Source organism: Bos grunniens, chromosome 11 (assembly GCF_055505025.1).
Source record: "Bos grunniens cultivar Pamir isolate PY7600 chromosome 11, Bosgru_T2T1.0, whole genome shotgun sequence".
NCBI classification, from domain to species: domain Eukaryota; kingdom Metazoa; phylum Chordata; class Mammalia; order Artiodactyla; family Bovidae; genus Bos; species Bos grunniens.
In genome coordinates, this window is record NC_141175.1 from 17,769,657 (window position 1) to 17,794,134 (window position 24,478).

At 47.2% G+C, this 24,478-nt stretch overlaps 1 protein-coding gene across 1 annotated transcript; it reads right to left on the reverse strand.

The window, feature by feature from the left end:
- Nucleotides 1-6,427: 6,427 nt before the first annotated feature.
- CMPK2 (cytidine/uridine monophosphate kinase 2) lies at nucleotides 6,428-23,515 on the reverse strand. Its single transcript, XM_086323486.1, has 5 exons — nucleotides 22,450-23,515; nucleotides 20,773-20,887; nucleotides 19,256-19,457; nucleotides 9,846-10,079; nucleotides 6,428-8,440 (listed from the first exon to the last, which is right to left on the reverse strand). The coding sequence occupies exons 1-5, from the start codon at nucleotides 23,482-23,484 to the stop codon at nucleotides 8,317-8,319; spliced, it is 1,710 nt and encodes a 569-aa protein (XP_086179612.1). The 5' UTR covers nucleotides 23,485-23,515; the 3' UTR covers nucleotides 6,428-8,316.
- Between the last annotated feature and the right edge of the window lie 963 nt (nucleotides 23,516-24,478).

Genomic DNA, 24,478 nt, shown 5'->3' on the forward strand with positions numbered 1-24,478 from the left:
CCCCAGGCAAAGTAAACTGTCCCCTGACTTGTAAGCATCTCCTGTGGCCATAGGAGGTATGTCAACAGTGGTTTGTGGGCACGTTCAAATTTCCACCTGGAGAATGCACTCCTTATGTGCCTCCTTCTCATGGCTGAAGAGTGGCATCGCTGGAGAGACTACAACTTCAAAAAGTGAAAGTGAAAGTCGCTCAGTCGTGTCTGACTCTTTGCGACCCCATGGACTATATAGTCCATGGAATTCTCCATGCCAGAATACTGGAGTGGGTAGCCTTTCCCTTCTCCAGGGGATCTTCCCAATCCAGGAATCAAACCCAGGTCTCCCACATCGCAGACGGATTCTTGGCCAGCTGAGCCACCAGGGAAGCCCAAGAATACTGGAGTGGGTAGCCTAACCCTTCTCTAGAGGATCCTCCCAACCCAGGAATTGAACCAGGGTCTCCTACATTGCAGGCAGATTCTTTAGCAACTGAGCTATGAGGGAAGCCCACAACTTCAAAGGCACCCACATTCAATTGCCTCAAAACCACTGTGCTGAAAAGTTCATTTTTCTTTAAGGTAAAATCAACTAACACTGTGCTTGCTGAATTCAGCCTGCAAGTCAGTCTGACCAGAGCCCTGGTTGGTCCTCTTTCTCCAGGGAAGAGTTGTAATAAGGTCTACACCTTAAAGAGTGCACAAGGTGAAGGCCAATCGCTCAGGAGTTTGGTTGAGGATCTAAAGCAATAACTCAGAAGAAGGAAGCTTCGCTCAATGAGACCAATGGCTACACACACAGTTGCTAACCTTTCACACCAGTCAGGAGCACTGCCAGGCATTACCAGAATCTAAGGGGAGCCTCCTACCTGGAAAGGGCAAATAAAACAAGCAAAGCAAGTCCAATGTCCATCAGCAGATGAACAGATAAAGCTGTGGTCTATACAGACAGTGGAATACTACTCAGTCACAGAAAATAATGAAATAAGGCAATTTGCAGCAACACGGATGGTCTTGCGGATGATCGTACTAAGTGAAGAAAGACAGAGAAGGAAAATACCATGTGATATCATTTACGTGTGGAATCTTAAAAAACGACACAAATGAACTTATTTACAAAACGAAAACAGACTCAGAGACATTGAACACCAAGGGAAGGTTACCAAAGCTGGAAAGGGTGGGGAAGGGACGAATTAGGAGTTTGGGGTTAACAGATGCATACTACTGTACACTACTGTGTATAAAGTAGATAACCAACAAGGATCTACTGCAAGCACAGGGAACTATTTTCAGTATCTTGTAACAACTGATAATGGATAAGAATCTGAAATATATATATATATATATGTATATATGTAGAGTAGTAATTTAGTTGCTAAGTCATGTCCAACTCTGATTCCATGAACGGTAGCCCACCAGGCTCTTCTGTCCATGGGGACTGTCCAGGCAAGAATACTGGAATGGGTTGCCATTCCCTTCTCCAGAGGATGTTTCCAACCCATGGTTTGAACCCGGGTCTCCTGCATTGCAGGCAGATGCTTTACCAACTGAGCTATGAGGGCAGCCATATATATATCAGTTCAATTCAGTTCAGTCACTCAGTCGTGTGTGACTTTTTGCGACCCCATGAACCGCAGCACGCCAGGCCTCACTGTCCATCACCAACTCCCAGAGTTTACTCAAACTCATGTCCATTGAGTTGGTGATGCCATCCATCCATCTCATCTTCTGTCGTCCCCTTCTCCTCCTGCCCTCAATCTTTCCCAGCATCAGGGTCTTTTCAAATGAGTCAGTTCTTCGAATCAGGTGGCCAAAGTTTCAGCTTTAGCATCAGTCCTTCCAATGAACACCCAGGACTGATCTCCTTTAGGATGGACTGGTTGGATCTCCTTGCAGTCCAAGGGACTCTCAAGAGTCTTCTCCAACACCACAATTCAAAAGCATCAATTCTCTGGTGCTCAGCTTTCTTTATAGTCCATACACACATATAAAATATATATATCTGAGAGATGGACAATTTCCTGCCCTATCAGTGTCAAGGGTGTCAGAGTCATCAGTGACTGCAGCCCTCCAGTGTGAGCTGGTGAGCCTAAGAGCACTCAGGAAGGATGCTCAGACTTCAGTCACTCCCCTCGGGGAGCCCCAAGGGAGACGAGATGTGAAAATCGAGGAAGGAATACTGGCCCCTGACAGCTGAGATGCAAATAAAAGAAATGATTGCAGTGAACCCAGACTCTTGCATCTTCCCAGACATAGGAGAGCACTGAATTTTTGGCTGCTTTCAGGTACTCCCATTCATTCGTGACTCTGAAGACACCCTGAGAGGATATGGGCCCTGGGGAGGGAGCTCCAAGGCCTTGAACCAGAGCTAGAAGAGGACTGCAGGGCTGGATGGGAGACAAAGGCTCCAGAGACCTGAGCACTAAGGAGACCTACACGGAGGCCAGGTTCCTTAGAAACAGCCACAAAAGACAAATCTCAATTGCCTCCATGGGTGGGGCAATCCTCTTCCAACTAGAGAGAGGATGCTGTGACCCTCACCCACCCTTCCCCTGCCCCAGCTTTGCTGAAATGACACTTCTGGCCCCAGGCACCCAGATGCCATCCTGGGGAGAGGCCAGTGTGGGTCTTTGAAGACAGAAATCGGAGCTCCTGAGCTCCTCTCTAAAAAAGAGCCCACATTACCTAAGGGGGAGATCAAATACTAAGAGATCAAATACTAAGGAGGTTGAAACTCAATAGGACTAAAGACTTTTATGTCTAGTAACCAGTTATGCTGCTGGTGAAAAAGACCAGATTATTTTTAGGCATCATAAAGAAACAATATCTCCTCTTAGTTGTAGATCTCAGCGGCAGACTGAATGAATTTCATAAAGTTACTATGCTTAAGTGAGAGACAGGAGAAAAAAAAAGCTTTCCCGGGGCAGGGGGTGGGGTGGTGGTGGTGGGAAGGCCAACAACCATTTCTCCTCTCCCTGTTCATTCTAAGAAAATAAGTATATGAACAATGCTGCATTTGCAGAGGTCTTCCCAGGTGGCTCACTGGTAAAGAATCCGCCTGCCAATGCAGGAAACCCAGGTTCGATCCCTTGGGTTGGGAAGATCCCCTGGAGAAGGAAATGGCCACCCTACTCCAGTATTCTTGCCTGGAGAATCCCATGGACAGAGGAGCCTGGTGGGCTACAGTCCATAGGGTCACAGAGTCGGACACAACTGAGTGACTGAGCATGCATTTACAGAGCCCTGAAGATTAAATCAATTTGCTTGGGGATATATATGTCCATGTGAGGTACAGCTTAGTGTCTGACTCCTGGGTTCAAAATTTAAAGAAAAACAAGTTTGAATGGGAAGCAAACCAAAGACATAAAGACCCTTATCTCCTAGCACCCATGAAGCCATACTGTTGCTCAGCATGGAATTTCCATTCTGAATCAGCCAACCTTGCTTATAATTAAAAGGGTTTTAGCTATACCTTCATTTTTGCTGAAATTTAAATCATGGGCTATCTCTGGGGGGAAAAAAAAGTATTTTTGATATTTACATCTTAGGTGCCAGAAAATTTTTTTAAGATTTTTTAAAATATTTTTTAAGTCTTTTAAAAAGACTTTAAAAAATTTAAAGTCTTTATTAAATTTGTTACAATGTTGCCTCTATTTTATATTTTGTTTTTTTGGCCGGAGGTATGTGGGATCTTAGCTTACCAAGCAGGGATCAAACCCACACCTCCCTCATCAGAGGTCAAAGTCTTAACCACTGGGCCACCAGAGAAGTCCCTTAGTGCATCCTGCTTAGCATTTCAGTAAAGGATTTACCCTAGTGTACTTAATCAATACCAGGACTTCCCAGGTGGCTCAGAGATAAAGAATCTGCCTCCCAATGCAGGAGACCTGGGTTCAATCCCTGGGTTGGGAAGATCCCCTGGAGAAGGAAATGGCAACCCCCTCCCAGTGTTCTTGCGTGGAGAATCCCATGGACAGAGGAGCCTGGTGGGCTGCAGTCGGACATGACTGACCGACTAAACAATTTAATCAATGCACATTATACCTAAGCACACATTATGCATACAGGCACCCAAATGTTTGATAGCATTCCACCCACAGTAGAACTTCTCTCAAAATTGTAGTCGAGCCTCTCAAACCCTGCCACTGTTTTATCAGCTAACTTTATGTAATATTCTAAATCCTTGGTTGTCATTTCAACAATCTTTACAGCATCTTCACCGGGAGTAGAGTCCATCTCAAAAGCCACTTCCTTTGCTCACCCATTAGAAGAAGCTCTTAATCCATTAAAGTTTTATCATAAGAGTGCAGTCATTCAGCCACATCTTCAAGCTTCACTTCTGATTATAGTTCTTTTTCTGTTGCCACCACACTGCAGTTCCTTCCTCCTCATGAATGTTCTTTTTAAAAAATATTTTTTTTTCTTTATATATTTGGGTACATCTGGCCTTAGCTGTGGCATGCAGGATCTTCATTGCACCACACAGGCTCTTTCATTGTGGCTCTCGGGAATGACAGAGGATGAGATGGTTGGATGGCATCACCGACTCAGTGGTGAGCAAGCTCTGGGAGATCATGAAGGACAGGGAAGCCTGGCGTGCTGCAGCCCATGGGGTCGCAAAGAGTCAGATACAACTTAGCAACTGAACAACCAGGACTCTCTAGTTGTGGTGCTATGGCTCAGTGCTAGCAGCACTCAGGCCCAGCTATTCTGTGGCAGGTAGGGTCTTAGTTCCCTGACTAGGGATCAGACCTGTGTCCCCAAAACTGCAAGGTGGACTCTCAACCACCAGGGAAGTTCCATGAATGTTCTTAATGCCATCTAGAATGGTGAGTCCCTTCCAGAAGATTCTCAGTTGACTTTGTCCAGATCCATCAGAGGAATCACAGTCTATGGCAGCTAAAGCTTGATGAAAGGTGAAGGTGAAGGTGAAGTCACTCAGTCGTGTCCGACTCTGCAACCCTGTGGACTGTAGCCTACCAGATTTCTCCGTCATGGGATTCTCCAGGCAAGAATACTGGAGTGGGTTACCATTTCCTTCTCCAGGGGATCTTCCCGACCCAGGGATCAAACCCAGGTCTCCCACATTAGAGGCAGACGCTTTAACCTCTGAGCCACCAGGGAAGCCCAAGCTTTATGAAATGCATTCCTTAAATAATGACTTGAAAGTCTTCTTGACCCATGGGCTACAGTATGGGTGCCGTGTTAGCAGGCGTGACAACAGAATTCATCTCATCGTACATCCCCATCAGGCTCTCAGATAACCAGGTTTATGTGCGTTATCCCTGGTGAGGGAACTAAGATCCTGCATGCCAGCTCATTTGTCAATGAGCAGCACCAATAGACTTGCTCAACACAGGGTTGCCTCCAACTTTCAACTTGTAAGTAACACAGTATCTGTGAAGCACATTAAAGCAGAGGGCAATAAAACAAGTGTGCCCCTTAAGTAAATACATTCCACTTCCTTGAAGTACATTATGCAGATACAATGAAAAATTTTTATGTGAGTTACTGATCATTTCCTCGGTATATATTCCAAAAAGATAGCAGGGTCTAAACATTTTTTAAATGCTTCACAACTGTTGCTAGAGGAGAGAGACATTTCACAGAGAGAAGCGTCAGCAAAAAACGAGGATTCTAATGTAGAAAACAGAACAAAACAAGCAAAAAAACCCAGACACCTGCCTCTAAGAAGGGAAGCAAACGGAGAAGGTGGGCACTGAGGTTGTGTGCAGAAGCTGTGTCCCCAGATGGACGCACCCTCCAGGTTGGAGCCCCAGACGCACACTCATACCCAGAGCTTACCCGTTCTCGTAAGTGACAGCCGCCCCACTCATTCTGCTTCCCCAGCTGTGTAGAGTCACTGTCCTGGCTGACCCCCAAATGCCTTACCACCATCCTGAAAAGCAAGCGGTGCGCAGGGTTAAAAGGGGAGGGGGGCCACCCTCCCCCTGACATTCCTAATCCCCTTCTGCTCATGGAAAGGACCTGTCACGGAGTGGTCACTTGGCCGCTCCAGGGGTAAGAAAGACTTGGAAATTCCTGGCAGTGACGATGAAGAATAAATATTTGGGACACTCGAGGTCTATTTCAGGAACAGAAACAAAAATGGTAACAAAACAAAGCCAAACAGATGATTCCTTGTCATCGTTTTCCAGGCAGGAGGTACTATCTCATACTCAGTGATCTTATCCCTTTCAGCGTATAAAGACAAGTGGATGAAGAATTATTAGATTAGAGGACTAAATCTCTTTAACATCTGCAATGAGGAAGGGATCGCACTTTCTTGAAATGATGTTTAAAATGAAACAAAAATGCCTTCCTCTTCCTCTGAAAGCATTTTGACCACAAATTCACATCTTTTCACTTCTTTAACCCCAAATCCCCTCCCTTACAAGAGGCATACTAGGGGATCACCTTTAAGAAAACCCACACATTCTGTGACAACAGAATAGATTAGAAAACCACAGCAAGTTTATTCATTGGCAAGGTACATACAGAAAGCATTAAAGGTTTGTTTTTAGGTGCCACCATATGCTTTTGAAAATGTTTGAAGTCAATAATACCAACAGCAGAATTAGATACCACATCTTCGCCCAAGCGTGATTTATCAGCTTTAAAAAATATTTACCTAAAATTAAATATTTATATACTTACATGTGTGCATGCTCAGTAACTTTAGTCCTGCCCAACTCTTCTTGACCCCATGGACTAGAGCCTGCCAGGCTCCTCTGTCCACAGGATTCTCCAAGCAAGAAGACTGGAGTGGGTTGTCATTTTTTCCTCCAGGGGATCTTTCTGACCCAGGGACTTAACTCGCATCTTCTGTGGCTTCTGTATTGCAGATGGAATCTTTACCACTGAGCCACTGAGGAAGCCCATATATGTATATATACTATGCATAAAATACCTACAGTTCTTTTGAAAAATAATATGATATAGCTAATATAAAGTTTATTAAAATTTAAGAGTGCATGTGATAAACCTAATAATGCCTTAAATTTTTCTGAGGAGATGTCTTCTTGAGCCATTCCCCTAAAGTAATTCACAGATTCAATCTATCTTAGAACTGGAAGGAATTTTAAGTAATCACCTAGTTCACCCAATGCCTTAAGAAAAATAAAGAATTACTGTCACTTTTTACATCAAGTTACATGATGTTAAATGACTCACCCAAGGCCACAAGACTATTAAGTTTCTGTTTTCTCAGCTATTTTTTTTTCTTCTAGCCAAACAAATCTCAATACCATTGCATGTGCACTCATAAGACATTCAAGTGCAAGATAATTCATTGAGAAATCCCATTCCAGGATCCCATATCCTACTGCTTACTCAGTAGGATAAATTGCATCTGTCTAATAAAAACATATAGCAAGTGTTACATTCAGCTTCTTGGCTTCGATTCTGATTAGTAAAACGCATCCCCTATGCTGAGGACAGACAAGATGTAAACTTCAGTATAAATGCATGACTGGATTGGCTCCGTTTAATGCATCCGTCGCTTCAGTTGTGTCCGACTCTTGCAACCCCACGGACTGTAGCCCGCCAGGCTCCTCTGTCCATGGATTCTCCAGGCAAGAATATAGGAGTGGGTTGCCATGCTCTCCTCCACAGGATCTTCCAGACCCAGGGACTGAACCAGCATCTTTTAAGTCTCCTGCATTGGCAGGTGAGTTCTTTACCACTAGCACCACTAGGGAAGCCCTTAATGCATCTAGCTCCATGCAGACCACTCCTTCCATCCAAAGCCATGTTTTCGGAGGAAGGGAGAGGAACATAAATCAGCAGAACAGAATCCAAGGACTCTCGGTGTGTTTGTATTCAGAGCCTCTCAGGCTGGCCTCCTCTGCGTATGACTTTGCAGTGCTAACCAAGAGGACCTGTTTAGGGGCCAGAAGCCTCAGACACAAGCCAGACGTTTCTTGCTCAGAGTTCGCCACACCAAGATGGGTCCTGACAGCTGGGACACGCAGACACGTTCTTCGGGACGCAAGCCTGCACAGACACAGGGAGCGCTGGGCGGGGGGGCTTCCATGGATCTGGATGACCTTCTCGGTTGCTTCTGTCCACCTTACGCTTTCTAGAGGAGACACACCTTGGAAGGACTCGGTGAGGGTGTAGTTTAAGAACTCGTTCCAACCAAACATTCGTTATACTTGGCAGATGGCAGCCACATGGGTCCTTTGGTCAGGAGAACAACAGTTTAGATAAAACTGAAATGTCCACTCTTCTGACACACAACACGCTCTACGCACCTGAAATCTGGGACCGCACGAGTCGTGGGCTTAGATGGATCAAACAGCATCAGGTTTAGTAAAATGTGTCGCCTGGCCCGGAGTAACTACAAGTAATTGCAATTATTTTGGATTACACTTAACACCATCTGGAGGACCTTTTCTCGTGACGGGCTGGCATCCACCACGTGGCAGCCGGGGTTCTCCATCCGCTGGTAGCACACTTCTACCCTGGAGACAGGCAGAATGAAAGAGTCAGCCCATGTGTTAACACAGCCCTTCGTGCAAATGTTGTTTTCCTACCATAATACAAACAGCTTGAAGCCAGGTCCCCATCTGGTTGAGCTCACTCCCCCCACCCCAGGCAACTTGCTGTGCACAGGAAACATTTGACACCTCTAGTTTAATAAATGAAAAATTAATAATATTTTATAACTAGCCTTTATTGAACGCCTAGTACTGCCAAGCCTTAGCATTCTGCATATTCTTCTCATTTTATACTCAAGAGTAACTTTAGGAGTAGAACCACTGTCATTTATCCCCATTTGGCAAAGAAAGGTGCCAACGCTCAAAGAGATTAAGTTTCCCAGTGGCAATTTTCTCAGGAGTCTGTACCCTGAAGGATTCTGCACAAGCCAGAGGTCCTTGGCGTGAGCACTGTTTTCACTTAGGACTCTTCTGCAATTGCACAGAATACCACCTCCCCTTCTGGTGTTAACCAGCCTCTGCATGTGCAGAATGCCCAGGGACAATCATGTGACCAAAACTCTAGAGCTTTGTGGTTAAAATGAGTACCCAGACTCAGTCATAAAAAGGAACGAAACAATGCCATCTGCAGTGACATGGACGGAGGGACCTAGAGACTGTCACACTGAGCGAAGCAAGTCAGACAGGGAAAGACAAATATCATATATCGCTTATATGTTGGATGTTAAAAAAAAAAAGTTCAAAGGAACCTATTTACAAAACAAAGAATCAGAGATGTGGAAAACAAACTTATGGTTAAGAAGGGAGTAACTGTTAGTCGCTCAGTTGTGCCCGACTTTTTGCGACCCCACAGACTGCGGCCTGCCTGCCAGGCTCCTCCATCCATGGGGATTCTCCAGGCAAGAATACTGGAGTGGGTTGCCATGCCCTCCTCCAGGGGATCTTCGCAACCCAGGGATTGAACCCATGTCTCTTACGCCTCCCATGCTAGACAAATCACTTAACGTTTTGAGCATCAGTTTCGGAAGCTGTAAAACGTGGCTAATATTGTCCCTGCAAGGGTTTCAGAGCATCAGACGTAAACGCCCGACACACAGGGAGCCCCTAGCAGGTAAGACTCAGTGTGGTCATCATACAGAGCTCATGCGCATACGACGGCCCAGAAAGGCGTGTTGTCTCACTCAGATTCACCCTGCCGCTGACACAGCCAGGACTAGCAGGAAGGTATCCCCTGGCTACAGAACAACCTCGCTGGAGCCCCAGGGAACAGACCCAGGAGAAGGGGTGACTCTAACTAGGAGGATACTGCCTCGCTGGTTTGGAAAATGGGAGCCATGTCATCTCCTCCATTCTCCTGGAGTCAGTGCTGTTTCTGGGTCATCACCACAGCCATAGACCCCTGTCCCTCACATCACATCAGGACACCTACTTTTGACGAAATATGCTGTTGGTCTCCAGCTCAGCCTCCTCTCTGGTCTTCTCCATGCCTCGGCCCTCAATCCTCTGCATCCTCTCCTCGGGGCTCACGGTGAGCAGCAGAATCAGGTCGGGTTTGAGCAGGTCCCTGGGCCACTGGTATATAGGGTGATGGATGGGGGGCAGGTGCTGGAGGCCCCCACTCACCTCAGTGGCTATGGCATAGGTGGCCGTGCTATGCCAGTACCTGAGAAGGAAAGAGGTAGTGAGTTCTCCATCTGCAGAGGAAATCAAGGCAGTACCTAAAAATCAGCCACTGAGGATGTCAAAATCAGGGATGGCTCTGCTGAACTTGTCCTAGTACTGTACCCATTAAAGAGATAAAACAAAATCTTATTTTTTAACATATTTATAACATATAAAAACTAGAATCAGTAACCACAATAAGAATCTGGTGCACACTTCTCAGAGCTCCATTTTCTCAGTTGAAATTGCATGTATAGCAAGATTACTCTATTGCTTTGGCCCTGCAGGATGCTTTCTTTTTTGAAGGCATGATGGCAGAGGATGTAGATCTATTTGGTTCAGTTCAGTCGTTCAGTCATGTCTGACTCTGCAACCCCATGGACTGCAGCATGCCAGGCTTCCTTGTTCATCACCAATTCCCAGAGCTTGCTCAAACTCAAGTCCATTGAGTTGGTGATGCCATCCAAGCATCTCATCCTCTGTTGTCCCCCTCTCCTCTCGCCTTCAATCTTTCCCAGCATTAGGGTCTTTTCAAGTCAATCAGCTCTTCACATGAGGTAGCCAAAGTATTAGAGTTTCAGCTTTAGCATCAGTCCTTCCAGAGAGTATTCAGGACTGATTTCCTTTAGGATGGATTGGTTGGATCTCCCTGCAGTCCAAGGGACTCTCAAGAGTCTTCTCCAACACCACAGTTCAAAAACATCAATTCTTCAGGGCTCAGCTCTCTTTATAGTCCAACTCTCACATCCATACATGACTACTGGAAAAACCATAGCTTTGACTAAATAGACCTTTGTCAGTAAGGTAATGTCTCTGCTTTTTAATATGCTGTCTAGGATGGTCATAACTTTTCTTCCAAGGAGCAAGTGTCTTTTAATTTCATGGCTGCAGCCACCATCTGCAGTGATTTTGGAGCCCAAGAAAATAAAGTCTGTCACTGTTTCTATTGTTTCAGTAGATTTATTTGGTAGTCTGTTGGTATTTAATACTGTGTGCTGATCAAATAAAAATACACAGGCCCATTCGGTTCCTATGGTGTTTTAAAACAGAACTTGTTGAGAAGACACAGAAGCAACCTAAGTGTCCATCAACAGAGAAATGTATAAAGAAGATGGGGGTCCATATACATGATGGAATATTACTCAGCCATGAAAAAGAATGAAATAATGTCATTTGCAGCAACACGGATAACCTAGAGATTATTATACTAAGTGACACAAGTCAGAGATACACAAATGCGTATGATGTCACTTACTTTGTAGCATCTAAAATATGACACAACTGAATTGAAGATACTGAAACAAACACAGAGAACAGACTAGTGATTGCCAAGGGGGAGGGCAGTTGAGGGATGAATGGAGTGGGAGGTCGAGGTTAACAGATGTAAGCTATTATATATAGAATAGATAAACAACAATGTCCTGCTATATAGCGCAGAGAACTATATTCAACACCCTGCGATAAACCATAACAGAAAAGGGAATCTCACTCAGAGGAGACCCTGAACAGAATTCACTGTTCCTCCCCTCCGGGCTCTCAACCCTTTCCTACTCGACCCTGTTGAAGGATTCATTTTAAGTCAGACCTAGCCGTTTACAAGCTCTTTTTTGTCTTCTCCATTAGAGAATTCATTTTTTAGTCATCTCTACATTCTGAAGCCTGAAACGAGTGTCTGGCACACAATAAGTATGCAATGAATAATGTTTTATTGGATGTATGAAAGACTGTATTAGGATTAAACGAATCAATGCTAAAGAAAACCACCCCCTGGATATTCATTGGAAGGGCTGATTCTGATGCTGAAGCTCCAATACTCCAGCCACCTGATCTGAAGAGCTGACTCACTGGAAAAAGACCTTGATGCTGGGAAAGACTGAAGGCAGGAGGAGAAGGGGTCGGCAGAGGATGAGATTGGTTAGATAGCATCATCAACTCATTGGACATGAATCTGAGCAAACTCTGGGAAACAGTGAAAGTGTTAGTCACTCAGTTATGTCCAACTCTTTGAGAACCCATGAACTGTAGCCCACCAGTCTCCTCTGTCCATGGAATTCTCCTGGCAAGAATACTGGAATAGGTAGCCATGCCCTCCTCCAGGGGATCTTCCCAACCCAGGGACTGAACCCAGGTCTCCCGCATCGCAGGCAGATTCTTTACTGTCTAAGACACCAGGGAAGCCACTGCAAGATAGTGAAGGACGGGGAACTCTGGCATGCTGCAGTCCATGGGGCCGTAAAGAGTCAAACACAACTTAAAGGCTGAAAAACAACAATTAGAATCATTTTATTAATTGGCATCCTGTATTACACTCTTGCCCTGTTTTTGTCATATTCCAGTTTTAAGTGACAAAATGCAAAATTCCAAATCCAGTATCAAAGGACTACAAAAACATTTACACCTTTACAAACATTTATGAAACAGTTAATACACATCCCACTGTACAGAGCCCCACGACCCCATCCTTGTCTGGGCTGTCCACTCACTGTATGCGATGTTTTAAAATCCCAGATTGTGAATCACTTTAGATCTGAACTACATTTCACAATGCAAAGGACGTGCTTGTCTTTTATCTACAAAATAGTCCACAGAGCTATCAAAGCTGTGTGTTGTTTTACTCTCCGCCACCTACTTGGTTTGTGGATGTAGATGAGTCTTAAATTCCTTGTCTGGAAAATGAAAATGAAAGCTTTGTTTTTTTCCCCATAGTTCTTACAAAAATAGTCAAGTGCTTATAAAAAATATATCACACTGTCATTATAAGAAAATATTTAATTCTTACTGGGCACCAGTTTAAACAAAAGCTGCATAATTTCAAATTATGACAATACCAAGAGTACTGAAAAGAATAAATGTAAAAAAATTAATTTGGGAGTTGATTAATTCTAATGTCATTCATCCTTCAGAGTCCCTTTCCACCTCCAAAAAGCTTGGCCACTGTAGCTGCTGCATGCTTGAATTCTGCCTGGGGCCATTCACGTGTATCATTTTTGTTGTTGTTGTTTAGTTGCCAAGTCATGTCTGACTCTTTGCAACCCCACTGATTTCCCAGGCAAGAATACTGGAGTGAGTTGCCATTTCCTCCTCCAGGGGATCTGGACCCAGGGATAGGACTCATGTATCTTATGTCTCCTCCATTGGCAGGAGGATTCTTTACCTTTGAGACACCAGTGAAGCCCTGTGTATCACTTACCAGACTCCTAATCACGTACAAACTTGTATTCTCACTTTTTCTATCAGATACATCTTGTCTCCCCAGCTGAATAAATCCACGCAGGTCCAGGTTTTCTCCTTCTTGGCAAGAGAACTACAATTTGCACTGCATTTTGCACATTCTCCCTGTTCACCAAATTAAATACTCAGCTATGAATATAGAGGCTGATACCATCTAAATGTAAAAAGCCTCTTTATTCTAGCAAAACCATCAGCAAGAATAGATTTTTAAAGGTAATAAGGGTGATTAAGTTGCCAACCTTAACCACAGTCACCATCAAAAATTACTCTGTCTCCCTTATTTTTTCAGCTAGATGATGGTATTGTCTAAAATGGATTTAGTTAAAATCTTTAAACATGAACAAAACCCACTCAGACAACAAATAACTGCTCTTTTCTTCTCATCTGACAAGGTGATCTAGTATTATCTCTTTAAAGACCAAAATTGCCCACAATTCACAGACACAAAGAAGAAAAATCAGGGAAGAATGGGGGCCCTGTTTTGCAAAGACAGAGGCCTCTCACTGACAACACTGCAGCTCATTTTAAATAATCAGCCTCTGGCCATCGATTTCAGACTCTTTATTATTTAGTTTTCTCCATTCCCGCCATCAGGGAAACCACATTAGTTCAAATCAAATGCAATTTGCTGACGTCTTATACATGTTTATATAATAATGCTTTATATTTTAAGAGCAATTTGTTGTTTGCAATGCGTGTCCACCTACATCAACTCACTGGATATTCATCATGAGTCTTTTTTTTTTTTTTTAATTTTATATTGGAGTAGAGTTAGTTAACTATGCTATGTTAGTTTCAGAAGTACAGCAAGGTGATTCAGTCACATGTATCTATTCTTTTTCAGATTCTGGTCAGCAGGGAACGGATAAGGAATTAGGGTGTCAAGAATAAGTGTCTGCCTCCATGCAGGAGCCAGTGCTGCTCGTTTGGGGACATCTCAGGAAATATTACACCTCGTGGAGCCACACTTCATTAGGAAAAGCCTAGTATTTCTCCACAAGATAAAGGGGACTGTATCACAAAAAAGATATCAGTGCGATAAATCCAGACACTTTAACAATAGGCCGAAAATATCTCACAGGTGGTGAAGTCCCACAATAGAAAGCAAAGCCTTACCCTTCGTCTAGGATCCTTTGTGACTTGCCAACTCTGCAATCACTATCTTGCTATCCCCACAGTCAAAAGTACCCATCGGTAATAGGGCTGAGATGACAGTGAAGGCCTTCTAACTAATTTCTACTGTTTTTATCTCTCCCCCTCAATCATCACCTCACACTTCATTCTCAGTGTACAGTGATCTCTTTATGAAATTTCAGATATGCAGGTATCTGTCTCTTTTGCATGGAGAAAGACATGTGAAGAGGTAGAAGTCCTATTTCTGGGTGTGGCAATTCGCTTTTATTTAAAATTACAGAACAGTTGCTTCAGAATACTATGCTAGCTTCTGCTGTACAAGGATGTGAATCAACTATACATATATAGACATGTGTCCCCTCCCTTTTGGACCTCTCCCCCGTCTCACCCCTCTAGGTCATCACAGAGCACCGAGCTGAGCTCCCTGAGCTATAAAGCAGCTTCCCACTAGGCATCCGTTTTACACATGGTCGTGTTTACATGTACATGTCAATCGCAATTTCCCAATTCCTTCCACCCTTCTTCCCCCACTTTTTGTCCACACATCCATTCTCCACATCTGCAGGCCCTGCAAATTGGGCCATCTGTACCATTTTTCTAGATGCATTAATATACAACATTTGTTTTTCTCTTTCTGACTTACTTCACTCTTTAGGTCCATCCACATCTCTACAAATGACCCAATTCCGTTCCTTTTTATGGCTAAGTAATACTCTATTGTATATATGTGCTCATTTTCTTTATCTTTATGGCATCACTGACTCAACAGACCTGAGTTTGAGCAAGCTCTGGGAGTCAGTGATGGACAGGGAAGCCTAGCCTGCTACAGTCCATAGGGTCTCAAAGAGTTAGACATGGCTGTGCGACTGAACTGAACTGAACTTCTTCATCCATTCCTCTGTTTGATGGACATTTGGGTCGCTTCCATGCTCTGGCTATAGCTTTTAAATGACTAATGTTCCCACCAAGAACAGTGGAAAAGTTGGACTAGTTACAGTGGAAGACCGGCAATGCTAAATGTTGACCAGGATGTGGGTCAAAGGGAATTCTCGGACACCACTGTGGGGGGTGGGTGGGGAGGGTGCTGTGAAGTTTCAACCACTTCAGCACCTTTTGTGGCACCTCCTCCAGGTGAGTACATGTGAGCCCCCTGCATCCTTGCAATCCCACTCCTGGGATTCTAGGCAACAGAGGCATACACGGGAAACTGAGGCCCAGCATCAGCTAGGTCCCTTCAACTGTAACTTGCTTAATAAATAATAAACTGTAACCTGCCGTGACTCATCAAGCCTGATTTAACTGTTTTCACAAACCCCTGCATATTCTACAAGCGTCACATAGCCTAAAGAGTAAGTAGCAAGATCCTTCTCCACCCCTATCGATAGTATCTTGGTCCTAAGAGTCTTAAGATGTTTACCCAAGTTGGAGTTCTTTCAGGAACTTGGAGTCAGTGGTGTGCGTTTCAAGCTCCAGGCTTAGGACTGGCTGGGATCACTGACCCTCCCAGGGAGTGACGGGTCAGCTACCTTTTGGTGTCAGAGGGCCAAAAACGTCAACTGTGTAGCCCTTCTCCAGACGTGCTTGGCCGCACCTGCACTGTAGGATCACTTCACCTTTCCCCTACTTGCTACCACCTTTTCCCAGGCTGCCCACACCTCAAGACCACAGGGGCTTCCCTGGTGGCTCAGCTAGTAAAGAATCTGCCTGCAATGCGGGAGACCTGGGTTCGATCCCTGGGTTGGGAAGATCCCCTGGAGAAGGGAAAGGCTACCCACTCCAGTATTCTGGCCTGGAGAAGTCCATGGACTGTATAGTCCATGGGATCACAGAGTCGGACACGACTGAGTGACTTTCCCTTTACTTCACTCACCACACCTCGACTACCATGCGTCTTTATCCCATAAATATCCAAGCCCCTCACTTTGGAGAAGGTGGACCTGAGATGTTCTCCCATCTCCTAGCTTGGTGACCTTGTGAAAACAGCCTTTCTTTGCTGCAAACAGAGGCTCAGGGTTTGGCTTGGGGAGCTCTGGGCAAACCAACCAGGATTAGTAACACACGCGGGCAAACAAAGCTGTATGAAAGAATGGTTGTGGTAACAGCGACAAAGCTCACAGGTGGCATGAAGTCAGATGCAAATGGCACTTGAAGTCTATCTGCCTGGGTAGACTGTTAAAGAACAAGCAGAACAAATAAGATCCAGGAATGGATAATCAAGGCTGTGGTTCCCACCAGGGGAAGGACGGGTCGTGACTGAAAGGGAAGGACTTACAGGGTGAGTAAGGTTCTAAGTCACGATGTGGGTGCAGGTTGTCCTCGAATGTGTTCACTTTTTGAAATTCCTGGAGACCTCCATTTATAATTACTTCTCTCCCCTTAACACTTGTCAGACTTTAATGCAATCGCTCATCTTTCCAAAAATAAGAAAAATTGCAGCAGGAACAGTAAGATGTACATGGGAGAAAAGCTTAGGACGAATTCAGCTGCAATCGAAGTCTTGTGGCCCTCCCTGTCAATTGTATCTCTCTCCCTCCCAGGGGACAGCATTCTCCTAAATTGAATGGTCAACACCTTTCCAGCCCTTTTAAAATTTTTAATTGGAGGATAATTGCTTTACCATGTTGTGTTGGTTTCTGCCATACAACAGTGTGACTCAGCCATAAGTATTCATATATCCAGAACTTCCCCGTTGGCGCTAGTGGTAAAGAACCCTCTTGCCAATGTAGAGACATAAGAGATGCAGGTCCTATCCCTGGGTCAGGAAGATCACACTGGAGGAGGGCATGGCAACTCACTCCAGTATTCTTGCCTGAAGAATCCCAGGGACAGAGGAGCCTGGCGGGTACAGTCCACAAGGTTGCCAAGAGTCAGACACGGCTGAAGCAACTTAGCATGCATGCATGCATACATGTGTCCCCTCCCTCTTGAACTTTCCTCCCACCCTCCACCCCTTTTTATGGTATATTTTTCTATTATTTTGCATGTAGTCTACTAAACATCTTTCTGTAACAATTTCTTTCATTTGAAATGATGGTTTTGTAACTTAGGCACACTGACACATCGTACTCATGTACACAGCTACAGGACGCTCCATTCTATATCTACACCAGTATTTATGTACTTTCTTCTGCTGATGCCTATTGCTTTTTCAAGTTTTTCAGTATTATGAACAAAGCTGAAATAGACTCTCTTGGTCCAGGAGATACAAGAATCTGCTCAAATCTTCCACTTTGCTGCTGCTGCTGCTGCTGCTAAGTCGCTTCAGTCGTGTCCGACTCTGTGCAACCCAGAGACGGCAGTCCACCAGGCTCCTCCGTCCCTGGGATTCTCCAGGAAAGAACACTGGAGTGGGTTGCCATTTCCCTCTCCAATGCGTGAAAGTGAAAAGTGAAAGTGAAGTCGCTCAGTTGTGTCCAACTCCTAGCGACCCCAAGGATTGCAGCCCACCAGGCTCCTCCGTCCATGGGATTTTTCAGGCAAGAGTACTGGAGTGGGGTGTCATTGCCTTCTCCATTTTGCTATGCTATGCTAAGTTACTTCAGTCGTGTCCGACTCTGTGTGACCCCATAGACGGCAGCCCACCAGGCTCCCCCGTCCCTGGGATTCTACATCTTCTCAAATTGCTCCCCAAGTCACCAGGCAGGTATGCACTCCCACCAGCACCACAAGGGTTTCTATTGATCCATAACATCTCTAGCTCAGACCTTTTCAATCAGGGCTTACTACCCCGATGAGAGGAAATTTGGACCTCATCATTGTTTTAATTTTCATTTCACCGATTCCTGGTGACTTTAACCCTAGTACGACTTGCTTGTCGTACCTGTTGTCTATATTTGTGGCACTTTAAAGCCATTTTTTTAATTTATGGAATTTTAAAATATAACTCACCTTATGTCACTCTATTATCTGAAACCTTCCCAAGGCTCCCCTCTGCACTCAAAATAAAATCCGCACACTTTATCACAGCCACAGACACTGCTGATCTCTGTCTTTTTATCCATCCAGATAGCAGACACTTGTCCAGAAGTTTTCCTGGCCTGTTTCCAGCCCTGGAACATGTTCCCTTCTTCCTGTCTCTACACTTTACTCTTGCATCCCCCTCCAGCAAAGCTTTTGCTCCACAATTTTCCATGTCTGTCCTTCTAGGGTCATTCACAGCTCAGGCCAATGGCACCTCCTCGCACAGGCCTTATAAAACCACATCTAGTGGGGGGTCAGCCATCCTCTACCACACGACCTTGCACTCTCCTTCTCACGGTCCTTACCATTCTCTGATTATTATCTTATGTATCCATGTGCTTGACTATCATCTTCTCCTTCAGCACAACGTTTGCTCCACGAAAGCAAGGCGTTTTCTAGCTCATTCCCCTCCGAATCCCCTAAATCAAGAAGTCTTTGGCAAACAGTAAATGCCCAATATATGTTTGGTGAACAAACCAATAAACAAATGAGTCACTGAAAGCTCGATTTGTGAAGTAGGGACTTTTGTTAATATTCCCAACATGGTATTTCTAACTTTCTCACTTTGGCAAGCGACTTAACTTTTCTAAGACCTGTGTTTCTCATTAGCAATTTCAGGATCCAAGTAGTAGTAATTGTTCCAGAGGTTAGGATAGTCTGTGGAATGTTCTTGGCAAAATGCCAGCCAATGGTATAGGCTAATAAATCATAGACATTATTCCTATTATTATCATAATAGTTTGGCTTAAACACAATTGTACAATTGCATATACGTATGTACACTACATAGACACACACATACACTCATACGTTAGGAAGAAAAGGACAAATTCAAGGCAACATTACACCTACCTGTCGACAACCACAGGCGATTTGGTAGATTCTTTAGCTATTTCAGAAGCCACGATATAATTGCCCAAAGAGTAAAAAGCTCTTCTAATGATAGTTGGTTCATCATCAAAGATTTTCCTCCACTGGCTGATGCAAGAGGGTGGTGACTTCAAGAGAACAGCCTTGAGTGAATCTGAAACTGACTGGGTCACGGTGGTTTTACCTGCAGGTCACACACAAAATACAGCAGATCTTAACCAAGGCCACAGTATCTCTCCCCAACAGTAACTCAGAAAGAGCAAAGACAATTTTTCTACCTATAAAACTTACGAGTTGATTAAATAATATGATTCTTTATTTTTAAAAAAGTTGCTGACCCTTAGGAACTTGGGATTCCTCTATTGGTGTTATTAATAGTATCCTACCTCTGTCCTAAGTCACTTCAGTCGTGTCTGGCTCTAGAGACCCCAAAGACAGTAGCCCACCAGGCTCCTCTGTCCATGGCATTCTCCAGGCAAGAATACTGGGGTGGGTTCGATTCAGGGGATCTTACCGACCCACAGATTGAGCCCATGTCTCTCATGTCTCCTGCACTGGCAGGCGGATCCTTTACCACTAGCGCCACCTGGGAAGCACTATTAATAGAATGTATGTTGTGTTCAGTTGCTCAGTCCTATCCAACTCTTTTCAACCCCTTGGACTGTAGCCCGCCAGGCTCCTCTGACCATGGGGATTCTCCAGGCCAGAATACTGGAGAGGGTAACCTTTCCCTCTTCCAGGGCATCTTCCCGACCCAGGGATGGAACCCAGGTCTCCCGCATTGCAGGCAAATTCTTTACAGTCTGAGCCAAAACAAAATGGTCACCTCGTTGGTTTATAAACTAACGATAAACTCTGGCATCAGCTCCCAGGGCCTCATTCCCCTCCTCAGTCAGCTGACACAGAAGGAGACAGCCTCCCATGGAGCCTCACGACACTGTGGCTGTCCCGGGTCTGCCCTGCCCTTGGGCCACCCTCCTCCTGTTGCTGCGTTTTGGGCCAAGTGTGGGCACATCTCTTGCATTCTGACACCTTGTGGCAGCTTTGAAGGCTTCTGCCCTCCACTCCCCAGTTTTCCCAAACTTTGCTCCTGTGGTTCCTGGCCACACGGGGCCGCTTCAAGTCTCCAACTGCCTGCACGCTGCCATTTCTTCTGTCTGGAGGATCTCTCCCACCTTCCTCACCCGACCAGCGCCTGTCCCACTGAAAACCCAATCCAGGGATCCACCCCTCCAAGCTCTGCCAGACCATGACCCACCCCTTCTCTCACACCAAGGGGGCTGCATTGCCTCGTGTTCACAGGGCCACCCGAGGCTCAGCTACCCCAGAAGTTATCCATTTTTCATCCCAAACCAGCTTCACTTCATCCCTGGCACACAACAGAGGCTCATAGGAGGTTTAGGAGTTGAACCCTCAATACGTCTTGCTTGCAAGACCCGTCTATTTCTGCAACTGATGTTAATCTCATTGCCTAGAACCAGCAGGCGACAGTTTCTTACCTGTGGCATCCAGGCCCTCAATGACAATGACGGGGAACCTCCCTTTCTGGACCTGCTCTGGGCACTGGTCCACCAGGTCGAGCACCTCTCGGGCTTCAGGAATGAAGGACGTGCACTGGAAAGCAACATCCGCACATCAGCAGCGGAGCCACAGGGCCGGGGCAGAAGCTATGTCTAACTGCTGAGAAGACTGCATGGGGCTGATAAGGCAGAGTTGTGTTTGGCACCAGGCCAAAGTGCAAAGCATTCTGAACCTCAGAAAGGGCAGGATTGGTTTATTTTAGGATGCAGCGGAGGCTCAAACTGGCAGTAAGTGTCAGGACTACTCAGCCTACAATTCTCACAGACCAGCTTCCCCCAGAGGAGGAAGGACGGGAGAGATGCCTGAGTGCAGAGCAGTGTCATGCGGCGGCAGCAGACCTGTGGACCGTGGGTCACAAACATGGGGAGTCAGCCCCACTGGAGGCTCCAAGGAAAGCAGTCAGCACCCTGTCCTTCCCTGAGCTCTCAGGGCTCAGCAGAGTGCCAACTACTGCGGGTCTCCTGGCTTCAAGGTTGTGAACTGTTCCTGACCTTGCTGTGTACTCACAGAATCTCTACAGAGAGGCCCGAACGTGATCTTTTCTTATGTGCTTTCTCAGAGCAAGGCAATATTCTAAGTGCTGTTGGGAGTATCAACTTGGCCCCTCTTCAAGATAACTCTACGAGAGTGTTATTGTTACTAACCCCATCTACGGATTAGGGAAACCAAGGCAAAGAAACGCTTAAGAAATTTACTGAAAGTGACACAGGTCATAAATACCAGTGCCTGCTAAGTTGCTTCAGTGGTGTGCGACTCTGCGACCCTGTGTACTGTAGCCAGTCAGGCTCCTCTGTCCATGGGATTCTCCAGGTAAGAATACTGGAGTGGGTTGCCAAGCCCTCCTCCAGGGAATCTTCCCGACCCAAGGATCCAATCCGAGTCTCTCAAGTCTCCTGCATTGGCAGGTGAGTTCTTTACCAGCAGCACCACCTGGGAAGTTCAATAAATACCAGTGTCTGGATCCAAATCCAGGTTTTGCAATTGTAAGTGTTCAGAAATAAGCCCAAGTTCCTAAAATGTATCTAAGATACAAGAGTCCAGCCTCAGGACCTGCTTATAGGCTGGGGTCAGAATGTCAGCCATCCCGCACCAAGCACCTCTGTGTGTCACCTGATTCCTTGTCCTAACACAGCGAGGCAGGTGTGTTACACACGAAATAAGTAGCTGCCAGTAAGCAGGTGGGCACCACTTAAGTCTAAGTTTCTCCAATCCCCAAACTCAAGCCCTCTTCTCTACACTCCGACCTCCCAGAACCGGATAACTGCTTCTGAGATGGCACAGCTCTTGCACACACCCAGCGGCCCCTCCCCTCCCCTCCCGGGGCACCCCACCGCTCCTGCTGGGATGTCAGCCTCCCATGTGGGGTTGGGGGTCCTGGCGGGCAAGAATCCGGAAAGAGCCCGGGGTCTAAACAGCGGCTGACACAGAGGCCGCCTTCACCACCCGATTTGCTAACAGGAGTAAAGAGGCAAAAGACGTCGGGACAGGCCAGCACCCCACCCCACCCCACCCCCACCCGCCCCGGGAAAGCCCACTGTCTCCACGTCCCTGCTCCGGGGGGTACCTGAGCGCTGGGAAGGGACCTGACTTCTTACCGCCTCCAAGACGGCGCAGGCGGCCTCCCGGTGCGGGAAGACCCCCGCGCTGGGCAGGTCGGGCACCACCGGGTGCAGCGCGGGCTCCGGCGCGGGCCCCACGCGCTCGCCGCCCAGCTGCCGCCAGCCCCGGCCGTCCCGCCGCTCCCAGGGGCGCTGCCACAGCTGGCAGAGCCGGTCCCCGGAGAACTCGGCCAGGAGCGGGCGCGGGGCCTCGGGGCAGGCGTCCAGCAGCTCCAGCAGCGCTTGCCGGGTGTCGGGGCTGTCGCGGGGGTCGCGGAGCAGGAAGCCGTGCTGCAGGGCCCCGGCGCCGCCGTCCGGGCGGTAGCCCAGCAGCCGGCGCAGCTCGCACCGCTGGAAGGGGCCGCGCCGCAGCTGCTGCCGCAGGTGCTGATGAAGCCGGGCCGCGCGCACCCGGGCCCCCACGCCCCCGGTCTCCGGCACGCTCAGCGAGTAGCTGCGGCCTGGGGGGCCCAGGAGGGCGGCCACGCGGGGGTCGGGGCGCGCGCCCGGGGCCAGCTCGCCCACCGCGAAGTGCGCCAAGGTGCAGCCCGGCAGCTCCAGCGCGAAGCAGCGCGGCGGCTCCATGGCCCGAGCGCAGGCCCCGCGCCGCCGGCCCGATAGGCGCGCGAGCAGACGCCGCGCTCGCGGGTGGCGGCCGAAGGTCATGGGCGCCTCCCGGTGCCGCCCCGGACGCTGGGGAAACGAAACCTGGGAACCGGCGGGCGGCACCCGGGTGGAAGCGAAAACGAAGCGGCGGCGGCGGCGGGAAGTGGGCGGGGCCCGGGTTGGGGCGACCTCCTCGGTTTCGCCTCCGCCTCCGCCCGACCGCGAGGTCGCGCCGCGAGCAGGCTGCCTCCAGGAGGGGCCGGAGGGGCAACCGCAGAGGCCCGGGCGCCGGGCCGCCTCCGATAGGGACCCACGATGGGAGGCGGGCCGGTGGCCCCAGGCCCCCGGTTGAATAATTCCTCCTGTGTTGCTTGTGCCCGGGTACGGAACGCGCGCGTGTGCGCGAGCGCGTGTGTATCTTTTCATCAGGTTCCCCCCCCGCCCCCCCCGCCGCGCGCCCCGCGCCACCACCCTCACCGGCTCTTCCCCGCCCGGCTGCAGCGCCTACGCCTCCCCCGGGCTCGCCCCGCAGACCCGGCGCTGCGCTCCGACCTCCTTCCCCCGCCGCGGCCGCGCCCAGACTCCGGTGCTGGGAGCTGCTGAGCGCTTTCCGTCCGCTATACACATCCTTTACCCCGTTTCAGGATTATCTCCCTCCTTTAGTTGCCTCTCAGACTGAGAGGTGTCTCCAGGTTGGCCCCTCCAAATTGCCTTACAGACGCCCAAGTCTTGCACGCAGGTCCAATGAGACAGCAGTGAGGTGACCTGACAGCGCCTTCTTCAGCCACCACTGATTTCCATAGAAAAGCAGCAACTACCAGATTATTTGGATGTTTTCGTTTGTTTGTACGCCTTCGCTGGTATCTTTGAAAATAATTGCTAAGCAGACCCCAAAATTAGAAACAAAGATGGAAAACGGTAGATAAACAGAAAGCAAATAATTATGATTTTATCCGTGTGCATTTAGAGTGGGATTAGGTTTAATTCTGAAAGCAAACCCCTTTTTAATAAGTATGAGCTATTTCATGTGAAGTATGGGTTAATAGGGAAGGAATAATTCTGAGATTAAGATATTTTTAGTTCTGTATGAACAATTTGACTTTTGGACTTTGAGAGCAGGTTGTCAAGAGTATGGAGGATAAGAAAACAGGAAAAGTACAAAGTTCTTTCTGTTCTTCAGGACTGTAGTGCATCCTCCAGAGAACCTCTCTGTTACCTCTTTCCCATGACCCGCCGCCGCCCCCCACCCGCCCCGACCCCGTCATATCTGCTCTTCACTCCAGTTTTCCTCTCCACTTTCCTACCAGGAGACTGTGACCTCAGTGACACTGTAGGATCAGGGCTCAGTCAGTGGTAACCTTGTGTTGAAGACCGGAGACACAATGTCTTCATTGATAAAGGGAAAAAAATCTGTCTTATT